The sequence below is a fragment of the Pelmatolapia mariae genome, linkage group LG7, assembly GCF_036321145.2.
Source record: "Pelmatolapia mariae isolate MD_Pm_ZW linkage group LG7, Pm_UMD_F_2, whole genome shotgun sequence".
NCBI lineage: Eukaryota > Metazoa > Chordata > Actinopteri > Cichliformes > Cichlidae > Pelmatolapia > Pelmatolapia mariae.
The window spans coordinates 55,796,554-55,811,371 of record NC_086233.1 but is presented as its reverse complement, the minus strand read 5'-3'; the positions used below and the strand labels follow the sequence as shown (position 1 = coordinate 55,811,371).

General features: G+C 38.9%; 1 protein-coding gene across 1 annotated transcript; it reads right to left on the bottom strand.

Annotated features, from left to right (window-relative positions):
- Positions 1-33: 33 nt before the first annotated feature.
- Positions 34-14,774, bottom strand: LOC134631465 (arylsulfatase A-like). Its single transcript, XM_063479838.1, has 8 exons — positions 12,846-14,774; positions 8,045-8,285; positions 7,694-7,912; positions 2,047-2,216; positions 1,615-1,739; positions 954-1,081; positions 775-877; positions 34-690 (listed from the first exon to the last, which is right to left on the bottom strand). Exons 1-8 carry the CDS (start codon positions 13,064-13,066, stop codon positions 404-406), a joined length of 1,494 nt encoding a protein of 497 aa, XP_063335908.1. The 5' UTR covers positions 13,067-14,774; the 3' UTR covers positions 34-403.
- Between the last annotated feature and the right edge of the window lie 44 nt (positions 14,775-14,818).

Sequence of the window (14,818 nt, the reverse complement as noted above, 5' to 3'; positions counted from 1 at the left end):
AAAGAAAAAAAAAATCATTCGCCTTGTCATGGGTTTGGTCTTATGAATAAAATATATGCTTGATGTCTGAACCTTTATTGTTGTCCTCATTGTTTGGTTAAATCCTAATTGTGCGAGTGAAAAGGGCTTACAAAGAATTCCTGAAGTGGAAATAAATAAAAAAAATTAAAGAATAAAATACTCAAAGCATAGAAGAAAGAAAATACAGTACACTGTTAAACATTATTTCTGAATTTAGACAGTATTAAATCTTGGAAGATCATCTCCTCACTAAGGAAGCACATTGCCTGTACACTGCTTCTTAATTTCTAGCAATTAAAACTCCACTCTCTACAAGAGAGCAGCACTGCGGTTCAGCTTTCCCTTTCTTTATTGTCATTAGGAGCTGCAGCAATGTTTCTCATCAACAATGACAGCAGCTAGGTTTGGGGCTACACTCAGGGTTGCAGCAAGGCTCAAGGCTGGGGTCTTTTCCTTTTGCCATTTGGCTCTCTCCAAACACCATGGAGGATTCAAATTGCTCCTTAACTGTCTTGACCTGTTGCAGCACAGATTGGATGTCAGATTCATCTACTGATAGAGGATAGAGCTCACATGGGTCAGCCTCCAGATCAAATATCAGAGGAGGGTCGTGAGTCTTACGCAATGCTGAGCAGTCTTTGTCTGGTGTAGTACTGCTATGGAAAGCACCTGATGTACAAAGGTGAACAAGCAGGAGTCAAGACCAGCTAAAGCTTGACAGTGTGAGCATGCAATAATTAATATATGAAGTACCTTGTGTATAGAAGTGGGCTTTGTACTTCCCCAGCCTTAAAGCAAAGAGGCCATAGTCTTCACTGGGATTTACAGGATAGAACATCACAGTCTCCCTTTTACTCTGTAAAACACAGAGAAAATACACACATGAGCTTGTTTTTTTCATTTTTGCACAACTTTAAATACAGTGCTCCTACCTTTCCTTGTTTAACAAGGATATCCGTCATATCGACCCCATCCAGCATCACCTGTGGTAGTTCAGCTCCTGCCAGGCGCGCCAATGTGGGGAGGATATCTAGCGTGCTGGCCATCTCATGAGTAACACCTTCAAACAATATGTTCAAAAAAAGAATCACTAAAGGCTACATTTTTGTTTTCATTATAGTATACTTTGATGCTGGAAAAAAAGAGAGGCAATGCTCATTTCTGGAATAAACAAACAAACAATGTTTTCAGATTAGGTTTATAAACAGTTTTCAAAACAACTTACCTTCAGAACTACATTAATTATTATTGGCATTGATTCAACAGGGTGCTGCAAACAGTCTTCAGAGGTTCTGATCGCAGAAAGGCTTTGACATTTAAACTATGCTCAATTAGTACTAAGGTGCCAAAAGTATTTCCCACACCACTGCACCACAACCAACAGCCTGAAATGCTGTATTGGCTGTAAATGGTATTTACAGCACTTTCTGATCCTACCATCTGAATGGTGATCAAGTTGTCTGGCACTAAAAACCATGCAGGTAAAACTAAATGTAACCAAACTGTGTGGCAAGATCAAGAGTGGGTCAGGATTTTTTGTGTTTGAAGGATAATGTAGTCTAGACTTTTTGCAGACCGCTAAAATGTCCGGACCTGGCTTGATGGTCCCCGGCCAGTAGGCGATGGCAGGTTCTCTCATGCCTCCCTCATATGTGGTACTTTTGCCACATTTCAGAGGACCAGCAATGCCTCCACGGGACTTGCGCATCAGTTCAGGCCTACATGCAGAGAAAGAAAACAGACACCATTTAATAAAACATGATAAATGCAATATTATCACAAGAGTGCAAAGATTGCTAGAAACTTGACCACTGAACAGAGGAAAAATATTTTTTCAGTCATACACATCATAGTAGTCTTAAGAGTTTAAAAAAGATTGGAACTAGTCTTAATTGATCTTTAAAGATTTAAACATAAACAAAAACAGTCACCTTTTCAAGTTCATTAAATGAGATACCAAAATGGAATAACAGTAAATACAGTTCATAGATTAGCAACAAATATGATAATAAACTGAAAACCAACCCATTGTCTGATGTAAAGAAGACCAATGTATTGTTGATTACTCCTGTCCTCTCCAGAGTTTCCACCAGGTGGCCTACACTGTTGTCAAACTCCAACAGGGAATCCCCGTACGGACCCCTTAAAGATCGTCCAGCTGCCCCTATACCTGCATACTGGGGGTAGTGGGTGTGCTGAATCAAGAAAACAAGTGATTATTAGTATTGTTAGGATTGATACTGAAATATTGATTCTTCCGATACCAGATATTTATGTTCTAGAATCAATTCTCCTATTAGAATATTGGTATTTTAGTAATTTGGGGTAAATTTTTTTTAGTTTATGATGGAATCCTGTCCAGACACCAGAATCAAAAATAGTCATTGTAGGCTTTAAGAAATAAAAAAACAACTCAAAATATTTCATACATAACATAGATAATGACATATATATAAAAAATGTTTTTAAGCTTTATTATTATTTTCTATCAGTCATTTGTTTTTAATTGTTTACTGAATATTTTAAAATGCAGGAGTTGACTTTTCAGTTTTGTTTGTTTCTTGTGTGATAATTCTTCATAATTACAATAATAAGAAGAAGTCTGATATCTGGTATTCATTATTCAATTCAATTCAATTCAATTTTATTTATATAGCGCCAAATCACAACAAAAGTCGCCTCAAGGCGCTTTATATTGTACAGTAGATAGCACAATAATAAATACAGAGAAAAACCCAACAATCATATCATATGACCCCCTATGAGCAAGCACTTTGGCGACAGTGGGAAGGAAAAACTCCCTTTTAACAGGAAGAAACCTCCGGCAGAACCAGGCTCAGGGAGGGGCGGCCATCTGCTGCGACCGGTTGGGGTGAAAGAAGGAAAACAGGATGAAAGACATGCTGTGGAAGAGAGACAGAGATTAATAACAGATATGATTCGATGCAGAGAGGTCTATTAACACATAGTGAGTGAGAAGGTGACTGGAAAGGAAAAACTCAATGCATCATGGGAATCCCCGGCAGCCTACGTCTATTGCAGCATAACTAAGGGAGGATTCAGGGTCACCTGGTCCAGCCCTAACTATATGCTTTAGCAAAAAGGAAAGTTTTAAGCCTAACCTTGAAAGTAGAGATAGTGTCTGTCTCCTGAATCCAAACTGGAAGCTGGTTCCACAGAAGAGGGGCCTGAAAACTGAAGGCTCTCCCTCCCATTCTACTTTTAAATACTCTAGGAACAACAAGTAAGCCTGCAGAGCGAGAGCGAAGTGCTCTAATAGGGTGATATGGTACTACAAGGTCATTAAGATAAGATGGGGCCTGATTATTTAAGACCTTGTATGTGAGGAGCAGGATTTTGAATTCAATTCTGGATTTAACAGGAAGCCAATGAAGGGAAGCCAAAACAGGAGAAATATGCTCTCTCTTTCTAGTCCCTGTCAGGACTCTTGCTGCAGCATTTTGGATTAACTGAAGACTTTTCAGGGAGTTTTTAGGACATCCTGATAATAATGAGTTACAGTAGTCCAGCCTGGAAGTAATGAAGGCATGAACTAGTTTTTCAGCATCACTCTGAGACAGGATATTTCTAATTTTAGAGATGTTGCGCAAATGGAAGAAAGCAGTCTTACATATTTGTTTAATATGTGCCTTGAAGGACATGTCCTGGTCAAAAATGACTCCAAGGTTCCTCACAGCATTACTGGAGGCCAAGGTAATGCCATCCAGAGTAAGGATCTGCTTAGATACCATATTTCTAAGATTTTCAGGGCCGAGTACAATAACCTCAGTTTTATCTGAATTAAGAAGCAGGAAGTTAGCGGCCATCCAGGTCTTTATGTCTTTAAGACATTCCTGCAGTTTAACTAATTGGTGTGTGTTACCTGGCTTCATGGATAGATAGAGCTGCGTATCATCTGCATAGCAGTGAAAATTTATGCTATGTCTTCTAATGATGCTGCCTAGGGGAAGCATGTATAATGTAAATAGAATTGGTCCTAGCACTGAACCCTGTGGAACTCCATAATTAACCTCAGCATGTGAAGAAGACTCTCCATTTACTTGAACAAATTGGAGTCTATTAGATAGATATGATACAAACCACTGCAGTGCAGTACCTGTAATACCTACAGCATGTTCTAATCGCTCTAATAGGATATTATGGTCGACAGTATCAAACGCTGCACTGAGGTCTAGCAGGACAAGCACAGAGATGAGTCCACTGTCAGAGGCCATAAGAAGATCATTTGTAACCTTCACTAAAGCTGTTTCTGTGCTGTGATGAGCTCTGAAACCTGACTGAAACTCTTCAAATAAGCCATTCCTCTGCAGATGATCTGTTAGCTGTTTGACAACTACTCTTTCAAGGATTTTTGATATGAAAGGAAGGTTGGAGATTGGCCTATAATTAGCTAAGACAGCTGGGTCTAGAGATTGCTTTTTAAGTAAGGGTTTAACTACAGCCACCTTGAAGGCCTGTGGTACATAGCCAATTATTAGAGATAGATTGATCATATTTAAGATTGAAGAATTAATTAATGGCAGGACTTCTTTGAGCAATTTTGTAGGAATGGGGTCTAAAAGACACGTTGATGGTTTGGAGGAAGTAATTATTGAAGTTAACTCAGAAAGATCGATTGGAGAAAAAGAGTCTAACTTAACATCAATGGTACTAAAAGTAGCTGTAGACGATATTACATCTGTGGGATGATTATTGGTAATTTTTTCTCTAATGATAAAAATTTTATTTCTGAAGAAGTTCATGAAGTCATTACTAGTTAACGTTAAAGGGATTGTTGGCTCAGTAGAGCTCTGACTTTTTGTCAGCCTGGCTACAGTGCTGAAGAGAAACCTGGGGTTGTTCTTATTTTCTTCAATCAGTGACGAATAGTAAGATGTTCTGGCTTTGCGGAGGGCTTTCTTATAAAGCAGCAAACTATTTCTCCAGGCTAAATGATGATCCTCTAAATTTGTGACACGCCATTTCCTCTCCAGCTTACGAGTTATCTGCTTTAGGCTACGTGTTTGAGAATTATACCACGGAGTCAGGTACTTCTGATTTGAGACCTTAGTTTTCACTGGAGCTACAGTATCCAGAGTCGTACGTAGTGAGGAGGTAAAATTATTAACAAGATAATCGACCTCTGTTGGAGTAGCGTTCAGATAGCTGCCCTGCTCTATGTTGGTACAGGGCATTGAAGATGATAACAGTGGGTGGATTATATTCTTAAACTTAGTTACAGCACTATCAGAAAGACATCTAGTTTGATAAAGTCTACTCTCCACTGCTGTGTAATCAATTATTGTAAATGTAAATGTTATCAGGAAATGATCAGACAGCAGAGGGTTTTCAGGAAACACTGTTAAATGTTCAGTTTCTATGCCATATGTTAAAACAAGATCTAGAGTGTGATTAAAGTGGTGGGTGGGTTCTTTTACATTTTGAGAGAAGCCAATTGAGTCTAATAACAGATTAAATGCAATTTTGAGGCTGTCATTTTTAGCATCTACATGGATGTTAAAATCACCCACAATAATTATTTTATCTGAGCTGAGCACTAAATCAGATAAAAAGTCTGAGAAATCAGAGAGAAACTCTGTGTAAGGCCCAGGTGGACGATAGATGATAACAAGTAAGACTGGTTTCTGAGTTTTACAGCTGGGGTGGACAAGGCTAAGCATCAGGCTTTCAAATGAATTAAAAGTCTGTCTTGGTCTTTCGTTAATTAATAGACTGGTGTGAAAAATTGCTGCCACACCGCCCCCTCGGCCTGTGCTTCGAGGTTTCTGGTAGTTAGAATGATTCGGGGGTGTTGATTCATTTAAACTAACATAATCATCCTGCTGCAACCAGGTTTCTGTAAGGCAGAGTAAATCGATTTGTTGGTCAATTATTAAGTCATGTACTAACAGAGACTTGGAGGAGAGAGACCTAATATTTAATAATCCACATTTCACTGTTTTACTCTTTGGTTCAGATGTGGATTCTGTATTGTTCTTTCTTTTTGATTTTTTATGTTTAAGTTTTTTATTGCTGGTTTTTGGTTTGTTTTTTGTCTGTTTGGGAGCTGACACAGTCTCAATGGAGATGGTTTTTTGGGGGGGTAGCGGGAGGAGAGAAGCTGCAGAGAGGCGTGTAAGACTGCAACTCTGCTTCCTGGTCCCAACTCTGGATAGTCAGATTTTGGGGGGTTTAATAAATTTGTCCATATTTCTAGAAATGAGAGCTGCTCCATCCAAAGTGGGATGGATGCCGTCTCTCCTAACAAGACCAGGTTTCCTCCAGAAGGTTTGCCAATTATCTATGAAGCCCACATCGTTTCTGGGACACCACTCAGACAGCCAGCAATTTAAGGAGAACATGCGGCTAAACATGTCACTCCTGGTCTGATTGGGGAGGGGACCAGAGAAAACTACAGAGTCCGACATTGTTTTGGCAAAGTTGCACACCGATTCAATATTGATTTTAGTGACCTCCGATTGGCGTAACCGGGTGTCATTACTGCCGACGTGAATTATGATCTTACTGTATTTACGTTTACCCTTAGCCAGCAGTTTTAAATTTCCTTCAATGTCGCCTGCTCTGGCCCCTGGAAGGCAATTGACTATGGTTGCCGGTGTCTCTAGCTTCACATGTCTGAGAACAGAATCACCAATTACCAGAGTTTGAGCCCCGGCGGGTGTGTCGCCGAGTGGGGAAAAACGGTTAGACACATGAACAGGTTGGTGGTGTACCTGGGGCTTCAGTTTAAGACTATGCTTCCTCCTCACCGTCACCCAACCGCCCTCGTTCCCCAGCTGCTTGGGGTCTGCCGGGGAACAGCTAGCGGGGCCTACGCTATCTTCGGCTGCACCAGCTACAGGGGCCTGACTAGCTACGGGTGAATGAAGGGTGCGAAGCCGAGTCTCCAATTCAGTAATCCTGGCCTCCAGAGCTGCAAATATGCTACATTTGTTACAGGTATCATTACTGCTAAAGGAGGCCGAGGAGTAACTAAACATCTGACACAATGAGCAGGAAAGTGCAACAGGGACAGGTGAAGTAGCCATGGTGCTAACGAGTCAGCTACGAGCTAAGCTAAGCTAGCGAAACAGTAAAGAGACAGTGAGTGAATACTTTGGCTATAAATTAGGTAGTGAGCACACAGAAAGGGTGATTCAGATGAAGCACGTTAAGATTATACTATGAAAAAGGGATGTATCAAAAGATTTCAATTAAATTGCTAAGCAGAAAAGCTACTCAGAAACACCACTGTGTTTGAGCAGGAACAGGAAGTGATACTCTACCGCAGAGCGAGCGAAACACCAAGTGACAGCGCCACCCCGAACATATAGTTTGAAATACAGAACTTTCGGTTTTCCAAACACATTAAGTTTTTGTTCAAAGCTTAGGTATTGGATGAGTATCGCTGATACCAGCTCTGATTTTACTTGATATGGGATAAGAAAGGAAATCAGTGGTATTGCACATCACATTAATTATTGAGGGACCAGAATCTATACCCAGAGGACTAGAAAATTTTGAATTATCCCGATATTTACCATTTTGAAAACACATTTTTAGGCATTCAAAGAGCTGACGAACCAACGTAGAGCTTTGATTGCATTCAATATAAGGTTGATTTTGCAGACTTTAATTCATGCATTTTTTTCAGATTGCTCTTGTTGCTCACATGTGATGGATAGTAGAGGAAGAATGGTTGTTTTTTCTCAACCGATGTGGTTATGAAGTTTGTTGCAAAGTCACTGTAACTCCTCTCCAGATCCAGGAAGTTGACTGGTTGTTGCTTGATGACTTCATTCTCCATTAGTGGGACGGCTACGTTGCTAATATCACACAATCCATAACACTTTATATCTGGAGGGAAACAAGTCAGATTCTTACAGGGGCCCTGGGGAAGAAAAGACAAGATAGCAAAATTAACAGACAGCAATACAGAGTGAAGAATAGTAAAGTAAATATAGTGAAAAAAAAGACATTTCATGAAGCAATTTTAAGTAGCACAGATGGCAAACACACTGACCATGTCATGGGAGTATGGGATCCCCAGGAAATGGTCAAAGCCCTGCTTGGTTGGAAGAAACATGCCATTATGCCCAACACCTAGATGCCACTTTCCTATGATCGCTGTGGCGTAGCCCAGGGGCTTTAACACTTCAGCGATGGTGGTCTCATTGAGAGGAAGACCACCTATAGATCCTGGGTAAAACACGCCTGGGTAGATTCCTGACCGGGTCTGATAGCGACCTGTCAACAATGATGCCCTTGGAAACAACCAATAAGCAAGGCAGTTAATTAACAGTGGAAAAGATAGTGGGGTCATTTTGAACACTCTTATTTCACTTAGGAAAATGGCCTAAAGAAAATCACTGCATCAAATCATCCAACAATGGAAGATGAAAAGCTACAGGACATGTAGAGAAGATTTCATCACTTTGGTTGCATGTCAAAGTAAAAGTTTAGAGGCAACAACAAAAATTTCATGTACTTAATGAAACTTGAAAATAATTACTCTTAATTCAAATATTAATTCCGTCCTCTAAGCTTTTCTTCCATCAAAGAATCACAGCAATCTTTTCTTCTTTCCCTTTAGCGGTCACCACAGCAGATCGCTTTCCTCCATCTCACCTACCACCCCGTCTTTAAATCTGAGCTGAAAAATCATTTTACATTCTCTCTATGCTGATCACTCCCAATGAAAGTCTTGTTCAACGCTGCCACCTTTAGCACCACCTAATATCTTTTTGTTAGTGCCATTGATCTCAAACCACACCTCATAGGAGATAATGTGTGGTTTGTGCTATCACAAATATCACAAATGAACCCTGATACTTATCTCCACCTACTCCACCCAGCCTGCTCTTTCTTCTTCACCACTTTTGTGCAAAGTCCATTGCTTTGTACGGTTAACCACAGGTATTTAAACTGATCCACGTTCATTACCTCAGATCTATCAATTCAAGCTGCAGTGATTCATTGAGAAACTCAAAAAAACTAATTAAAAAATCATTTTTTATTTCAATGCTTCATTTTTTAAATGTATTTTATGTGAGCTTTATTTATACAGGTAGACTCAGTGTCTTATGTAGAAAAGAGACCTGGTTCGGACAAACATATTAAAACTATCACAATAAAATAAACAATAAAAGAGCAAAAATGGCTAATGTTTATGCAGTCATATCAAAAACAGGTTCTCAGCAATGATTCACAAGGTCATTTGTATGTCTTTTAACCTCCTAAGACCCGAACTCTTCCATGGCATGCATTTTTAATTTCTCTTTGATATTTGGGCTGATTGGGACCCGATGAATGTAAAAACAAAGAATTACCAGATTTTTTTTTTTTAACCTGATTTTTGTTTCTAAGAAAAATGAGAGCCACATATGAGGACAATCGTTTAAAATTTCGATAGAACAGTGGCAGTATAATGTCCTCGTCAGTGGATATCAGGCCCTTGTAGAGCTAAATTTAGTATTTTGGTCTAAATAACCCAAAATGTGATGTCCACATATGTGGATGCCAGGTCCTAGGAGGTTAAAGTCTGCAAGTGAAATCAATTGAGAAAGCTTCTGTAATGTTTTCCATGACGACAGGGCAGAAAAGCAGAATACCTTCTTTCCGAGCTCTGTATGAACTGATGGAACGGTGCATGTAATAAAGTCCAGACCACAGGCTATGACTAAACTATTTATGTGACATGTAATCTAATAAATAACAGGGAAGCAAACCACAAATTTATAGATAAGATGATACCAATGAACCATCCTGGGTAAGGCCAATAAGGACCAGTAAACCAAATAATATAAAGTACAATGGTGTGTTAAAGGTTTACAGCCAATTATAAATCTTAATGCCCCGTGATAAAACAGAGTACACAGATGGGCAGAATGTGCAGAGACATTCATCTAAATTATATCATCTTAATCTAGAAGGGGTAAAAAAAAGGTGGTATCAACAAGAGAAACAGATAATACTGTATTGTGATTGATAATAATCTAAGTATTTGTATGAGGCCACAGTTTCAATAGAAATGCTTTGACAAGAGAGGGAAGTACTGCAAGCATGCTCTTTGTATTTGAGAAAAATACAACCTTGTTTTTTTACTGCATTTAAAACCAAAGCTGACACTATGAATGTATATAATCAAAAGATAGCTGTAATTTTTCAAAAACCACATCGACAGTATGAGCACAGCAGTAAATAATTGTATCAACTGCGTAAAAATGGACAGATGCATTTAGATTTTGTCCCAAGTCATTAACAAATATTGACTCGATGTGCAAAGTCAATATGTGGCTTAAAGGAAAGATTTTTATCAATCACAATACCCAAGTATTTGTATGAGGCCACAGTTTCAGTAGAAATGCCTTGAGCAGATACAAGAGAGGGAAGTACTGCAAGCATGCTCTTTCTGCAGGCACATGACTTTTGTGTTTCAGCATTTACAACCAGTCTGAGCTGACTCTGTGACTGTATTCAATCAAACAGTAGCTTTCATTTTCGAAAACCAGGGTGACAATATGTGCACAACAACAAAATAATTGTATCATCTGCGTAAAAATGGACAGATGCATTTAGATTTTGTCCCAAGTCATTAACATAAAAAGTAAATAACCCTGCGGCACTCCGTTGGTGACATTTAAAAAACTGGAAGAGAGACCACTGAGCTGCACATACTGCCTACGGTCGGAAAGGTAATTTGAAAGCCAACTGCTTGGTCTGAAAGTCATATTTCTAATGGCCCCTGAGATAAAACGCCATGGTCAACAGTGTCAAAGTCTTTTGATAGATCAATAAAAAGAGCAGAGTGTCGGGGCTCTTCAAAGCCTTGCATACCTCTTCTATCACAACTCTAACACACTTGCTAAATACAGACCTCCAATAGAAATATATCTACCAGCATGCCTGTGGATGACAAGCATTACATTAAGCCCATGTAGGCCCCGGTTTTTCTATAAAAAGATTGATTACAAGATTCATTTTGTATACACACATGCTGAGGAGCAAAGAGGTGGAGTCATTGCCAAGAGGTGAGCTCAGGTGTAGTGGAAATTTTTTTTTCCGGGGTCCAAAAAAGCAGTGCTTGTTACTGTAACTACCATTAAATATTTATAGTGAAAAAGCAGGCAGGAGTCCTTCATCAAACCACCTTATCATCAATCAAATCTAAGTAAAGCTGTAGAAGTTACAATAACATATGCAGATGAAATGTTAACTTAGTCTTAGTCTACGATGTTTAAATTACAGGCTGTTAGCAGCTGTCCTATCTTATATGGTAGCAATACCTGCAACAAGCATCGGGTGGGGGTAAATGGGGTGTACCAGACCATACTTATTTGAAAGTTTACGTAACATTATTTTGGATTTTTAGATGATAGAAAATATAAATATAATATGAATTAAGTTATATTAATACTTACAAATATAGAAATTAAAAGGTTTCTTTGTCTCATCCTGCAGCACAATACAATTATACATGGGCGACTAAAACTCTGAGCCACAAACCTGGGGCTGTTAGATTGAACACTGGAATATTATTGATATTGATTACTAATACATTATTAATACACTATTTGAAAATTTGTTTTCTGCAGCAGGAAACATTGCATCAAAGCACAGGACTACAGCATTATTTGTAGTTGAATGAAGTTACCAGGTGAAACTATAAACTCTGATGTTCTCTTCCTAGTGTCCAATCATTCTCTGCCCAATGCCACCGTTATCTCACCCATCATAAACATTTCCTGTTTTTGACACTTCTCAGTATTTTTTAGCGGTCTTTCTCAATTTCTCCCAAGTCTTCCCACTTTTCTGTTGATTTTTTTCTTAATTAAATTAAATTTGTTTTATTTTTATTTTATTTATTTATTCATTTACTGGAAAAAGTTTTCGATCTTCCATTTCTCAAACCAAGAATACTCAGTTTTAGAAGAAAGTTACCCCTCTCCTATTTTAATAATACTTTATATTACTCTAGGACCTCAATAGCTATATCAGAATCAGAATCAGAAGACTTTATTTATCCCCAGGGGGCAATTAACATACAACAGAGCAGCATGACGTTGAAGATAAGGACAATAAGAACAGGCAATAAGAGTGAGGTATGTTTTGGTCTTTAAAAAATAACAAAATTAATTCAGCAAACCAGTTAATATGAAAATCTCTGATAAGGGAAATAAAAATGTGCTACAGGAAGAGAGCAATGGTGGATGGAACTGCTAGAATAAACTGTTAGAAATGACTGGTTGGCCTATAACCTTTGAAACACATGTTAAACATATGTCTCGTCAACGATATTAAGCAATTTTAACCCAGGAGGAACATTTGTGTCATGAGGTAGAGGCTGCAATCAGTTTTTTCGCAAAGAGGCGTTTATATATGTTTTAATTATGAATGTAAAATGCTCATTGACATTAAAAAATCTCTTTTTCAAGAATGTAGACCAAGAGGACAGCAGAAACTGCAATAAATATAACATAACAGTTCTACAAAGATATTACGTGGATTAATGCAGAACTATTTAATGTACAATATATACAATAACGCAGTCTACCATTAAAATGACTTATTTATTAATGAGCCCATTAATAATTTGTCAGTTACAACTTTAAAGAATAATCTAGCATCAAATCGACTCGAAAAAACAAAACAAAACAAAAAACAATAAATAAATGAATAACAGAACCTTTTGAACAGTAGTGCATACGTCACGACCACTTTCATTACTTTAAAGTAAAAAAAAACAAAAAACTGTTGAGCTAAGTCTCGGATTGATTTCTGTTTTATTCACAAACGCAAACAGTCAGTACTGATTACACTGGTACCTGGACGGGGTGCACACGGGGCAGGTGCTGTAAAAATCTGTGAATCGGAGTCCTTCAGCTGCTAGTCGGTCCAGGGTGGGAGTGAGTGAACTGGGATGTCCATAACAGCCCAAGTCCCCGTAACCCAAATCGTCAGCGAAGATGAGGACGAAATTCGGCGGTGAAGCCGAGCAGGTGCACAAAAGAATAATGCCGAAAAAGGCGAAGCGGCTGGATACCATCCTGTTCTTTCTTTAAGTCTGACTGAAAGTAAGAAAGTATCAGATCCCTAAAAATAGTGGTGTGCGGATCGATACTGGAATATCGATTCTTCCGATACCAAATATTTGTGTTCTAGACTCAATTCTTATTTTAAAATATCGATATTTCAGAAATTTGTGGTAAATTTGTAATTAATAGGAACACAGTGGAAAGTAGCTATATTATTGGGACTGTCTAAATGATTGGCGGGAACTACTTCTTCTTCCGCCTGTCATAGTGATGTGCAAAATACGGCTGTATAAATGCATCACGGCTCACGCGTGCTCCTCACTCAGTTGATAACCACACGAGGAGTCGTGTGTGGGGCCTGTTTCAGCTCCACAAACCGGCAAGATGCGGTTTTTGAAACATTTTGCAAGGCCACAAACCTTGTCGAACACAAACAAAATTATAACAGAATATGATAATGAGGCAAACTGAAGGAGGAGGAGAGGGACAGGAGCTGCTAGTCCTTTTGCACCATCCAGCTATAGAGAGAGAAAATGTGAAGCTGCTGGTGACATGTAGCCCTGTTGCTGAATTTTTTAAAGTATAGAGGTGGGTAGATCGATCCAAATATCGATGGTATTGATACAACACTGGTATCAGTATCGGATCTATACTAACGCTGTTCGATACTTTGTTTCTATCCTCAAAGTCTAGTATGTATCCCACTGTCCATCCAAATGAATGTGGCAGCTGATTTTCTGATGAAGAGAGAGTACCATGAGCTATTTGTTTATGTATTCTCACATACATGTTTCTGTGAGGTGGACAGGAAAACAAAAGTGCGACTCTACCTGCATGTAATCAAGCTGGCATCCTGTGAAAAGAAGAAACGCATGGCATGGGAGCATTTAATATATGCTGTACCTTCTACATACAGACAACTGTGCGTGAGAGTCTGTGTGTGAGGAGGAAGGTAATGTTGATAGTGATGGAGGGAAGTGGGAATGGAGGTTAGAAAGCTAGTCCCAGTAACATAAAATTATTCCATTTTACACAATGGGGTTTAGGAAAGTCTAGGGTTAGGCAAGCATCGTTTGATCAAGTCATTATGAACTTCTCAGTGTGTGATATGTCTATCAGTTAGCTTGCGTGCTGTCTTGCACCATTGTTGCCATCTTAGGGAACTAGATACTTTGATTTATCATTCACTTTCACATCTCTGTACAGTGCTGACCTAAGGGAGAAACAAGCTGTTGCATGATGGAAAAACAAAGAAAACAACAGTCAGTGAGAGATTTTGAAACAGTACCTTGCTGCAGCAGCTCCCTTCATCTAATCTTCTCTAACACAGAGCACTCTAACGATCTCTGCAGAGAAAAACAAACCTGGTAGGAGGCAGTGATGCCCCTGCTCTTCCATCAAACGTGTTCATGTTATATTTAAGACAAAAAGAAAAATCTAGCCAAGGTGTCATGCTCAGCTCAGGTAAACAATGATTAAGTCATTAGTCTGGTAGAGCTAATGGAGCACCTATAGCAGAAATCATTAGGAGCAAATATTCAGTAATGAGTAATATACCCTAGCCACAACTAATAAGAAATTTGAGGGTGTTTTCCAGAGCCATCTAATGGTTTTCCATGAGTTACAGAGAAGAAGCAGGAGAGCCACTATGGATAAATGACAGTCTATGCACAACACAGGCTGCCTGCATTGTGTTTTAGTAAAAGACAACTCCTCTGACCTTTTATTGCGAGCAAATGAAAAAGAGTATGTGACAGAACAAC

Bases quoted from the DNA above. Each gene is read 5' to 3' on its own strand.
- LOC134631465 (XM_063479838.1), bottom strand. From the start codon at position 13,066: ATGGTATCCAGCCGCTTCGCCTTTTTCGGCATTATTCTTTTGTGCACC. The intron at 8,286-12,845 runs GTACCAGTGTAA...GTTGTTTCCAAG, and splicing joins CCCGTGTGCACCCCGTCCAG to GGCATCATTGTTGACAGGTC. The intron at 691-774 runs GTACTTCATATA...TTTGTACATCAG, and splicing joins AGCCCACTTCTATACACAAG to GTGCTTTCCATAGCAGTACT.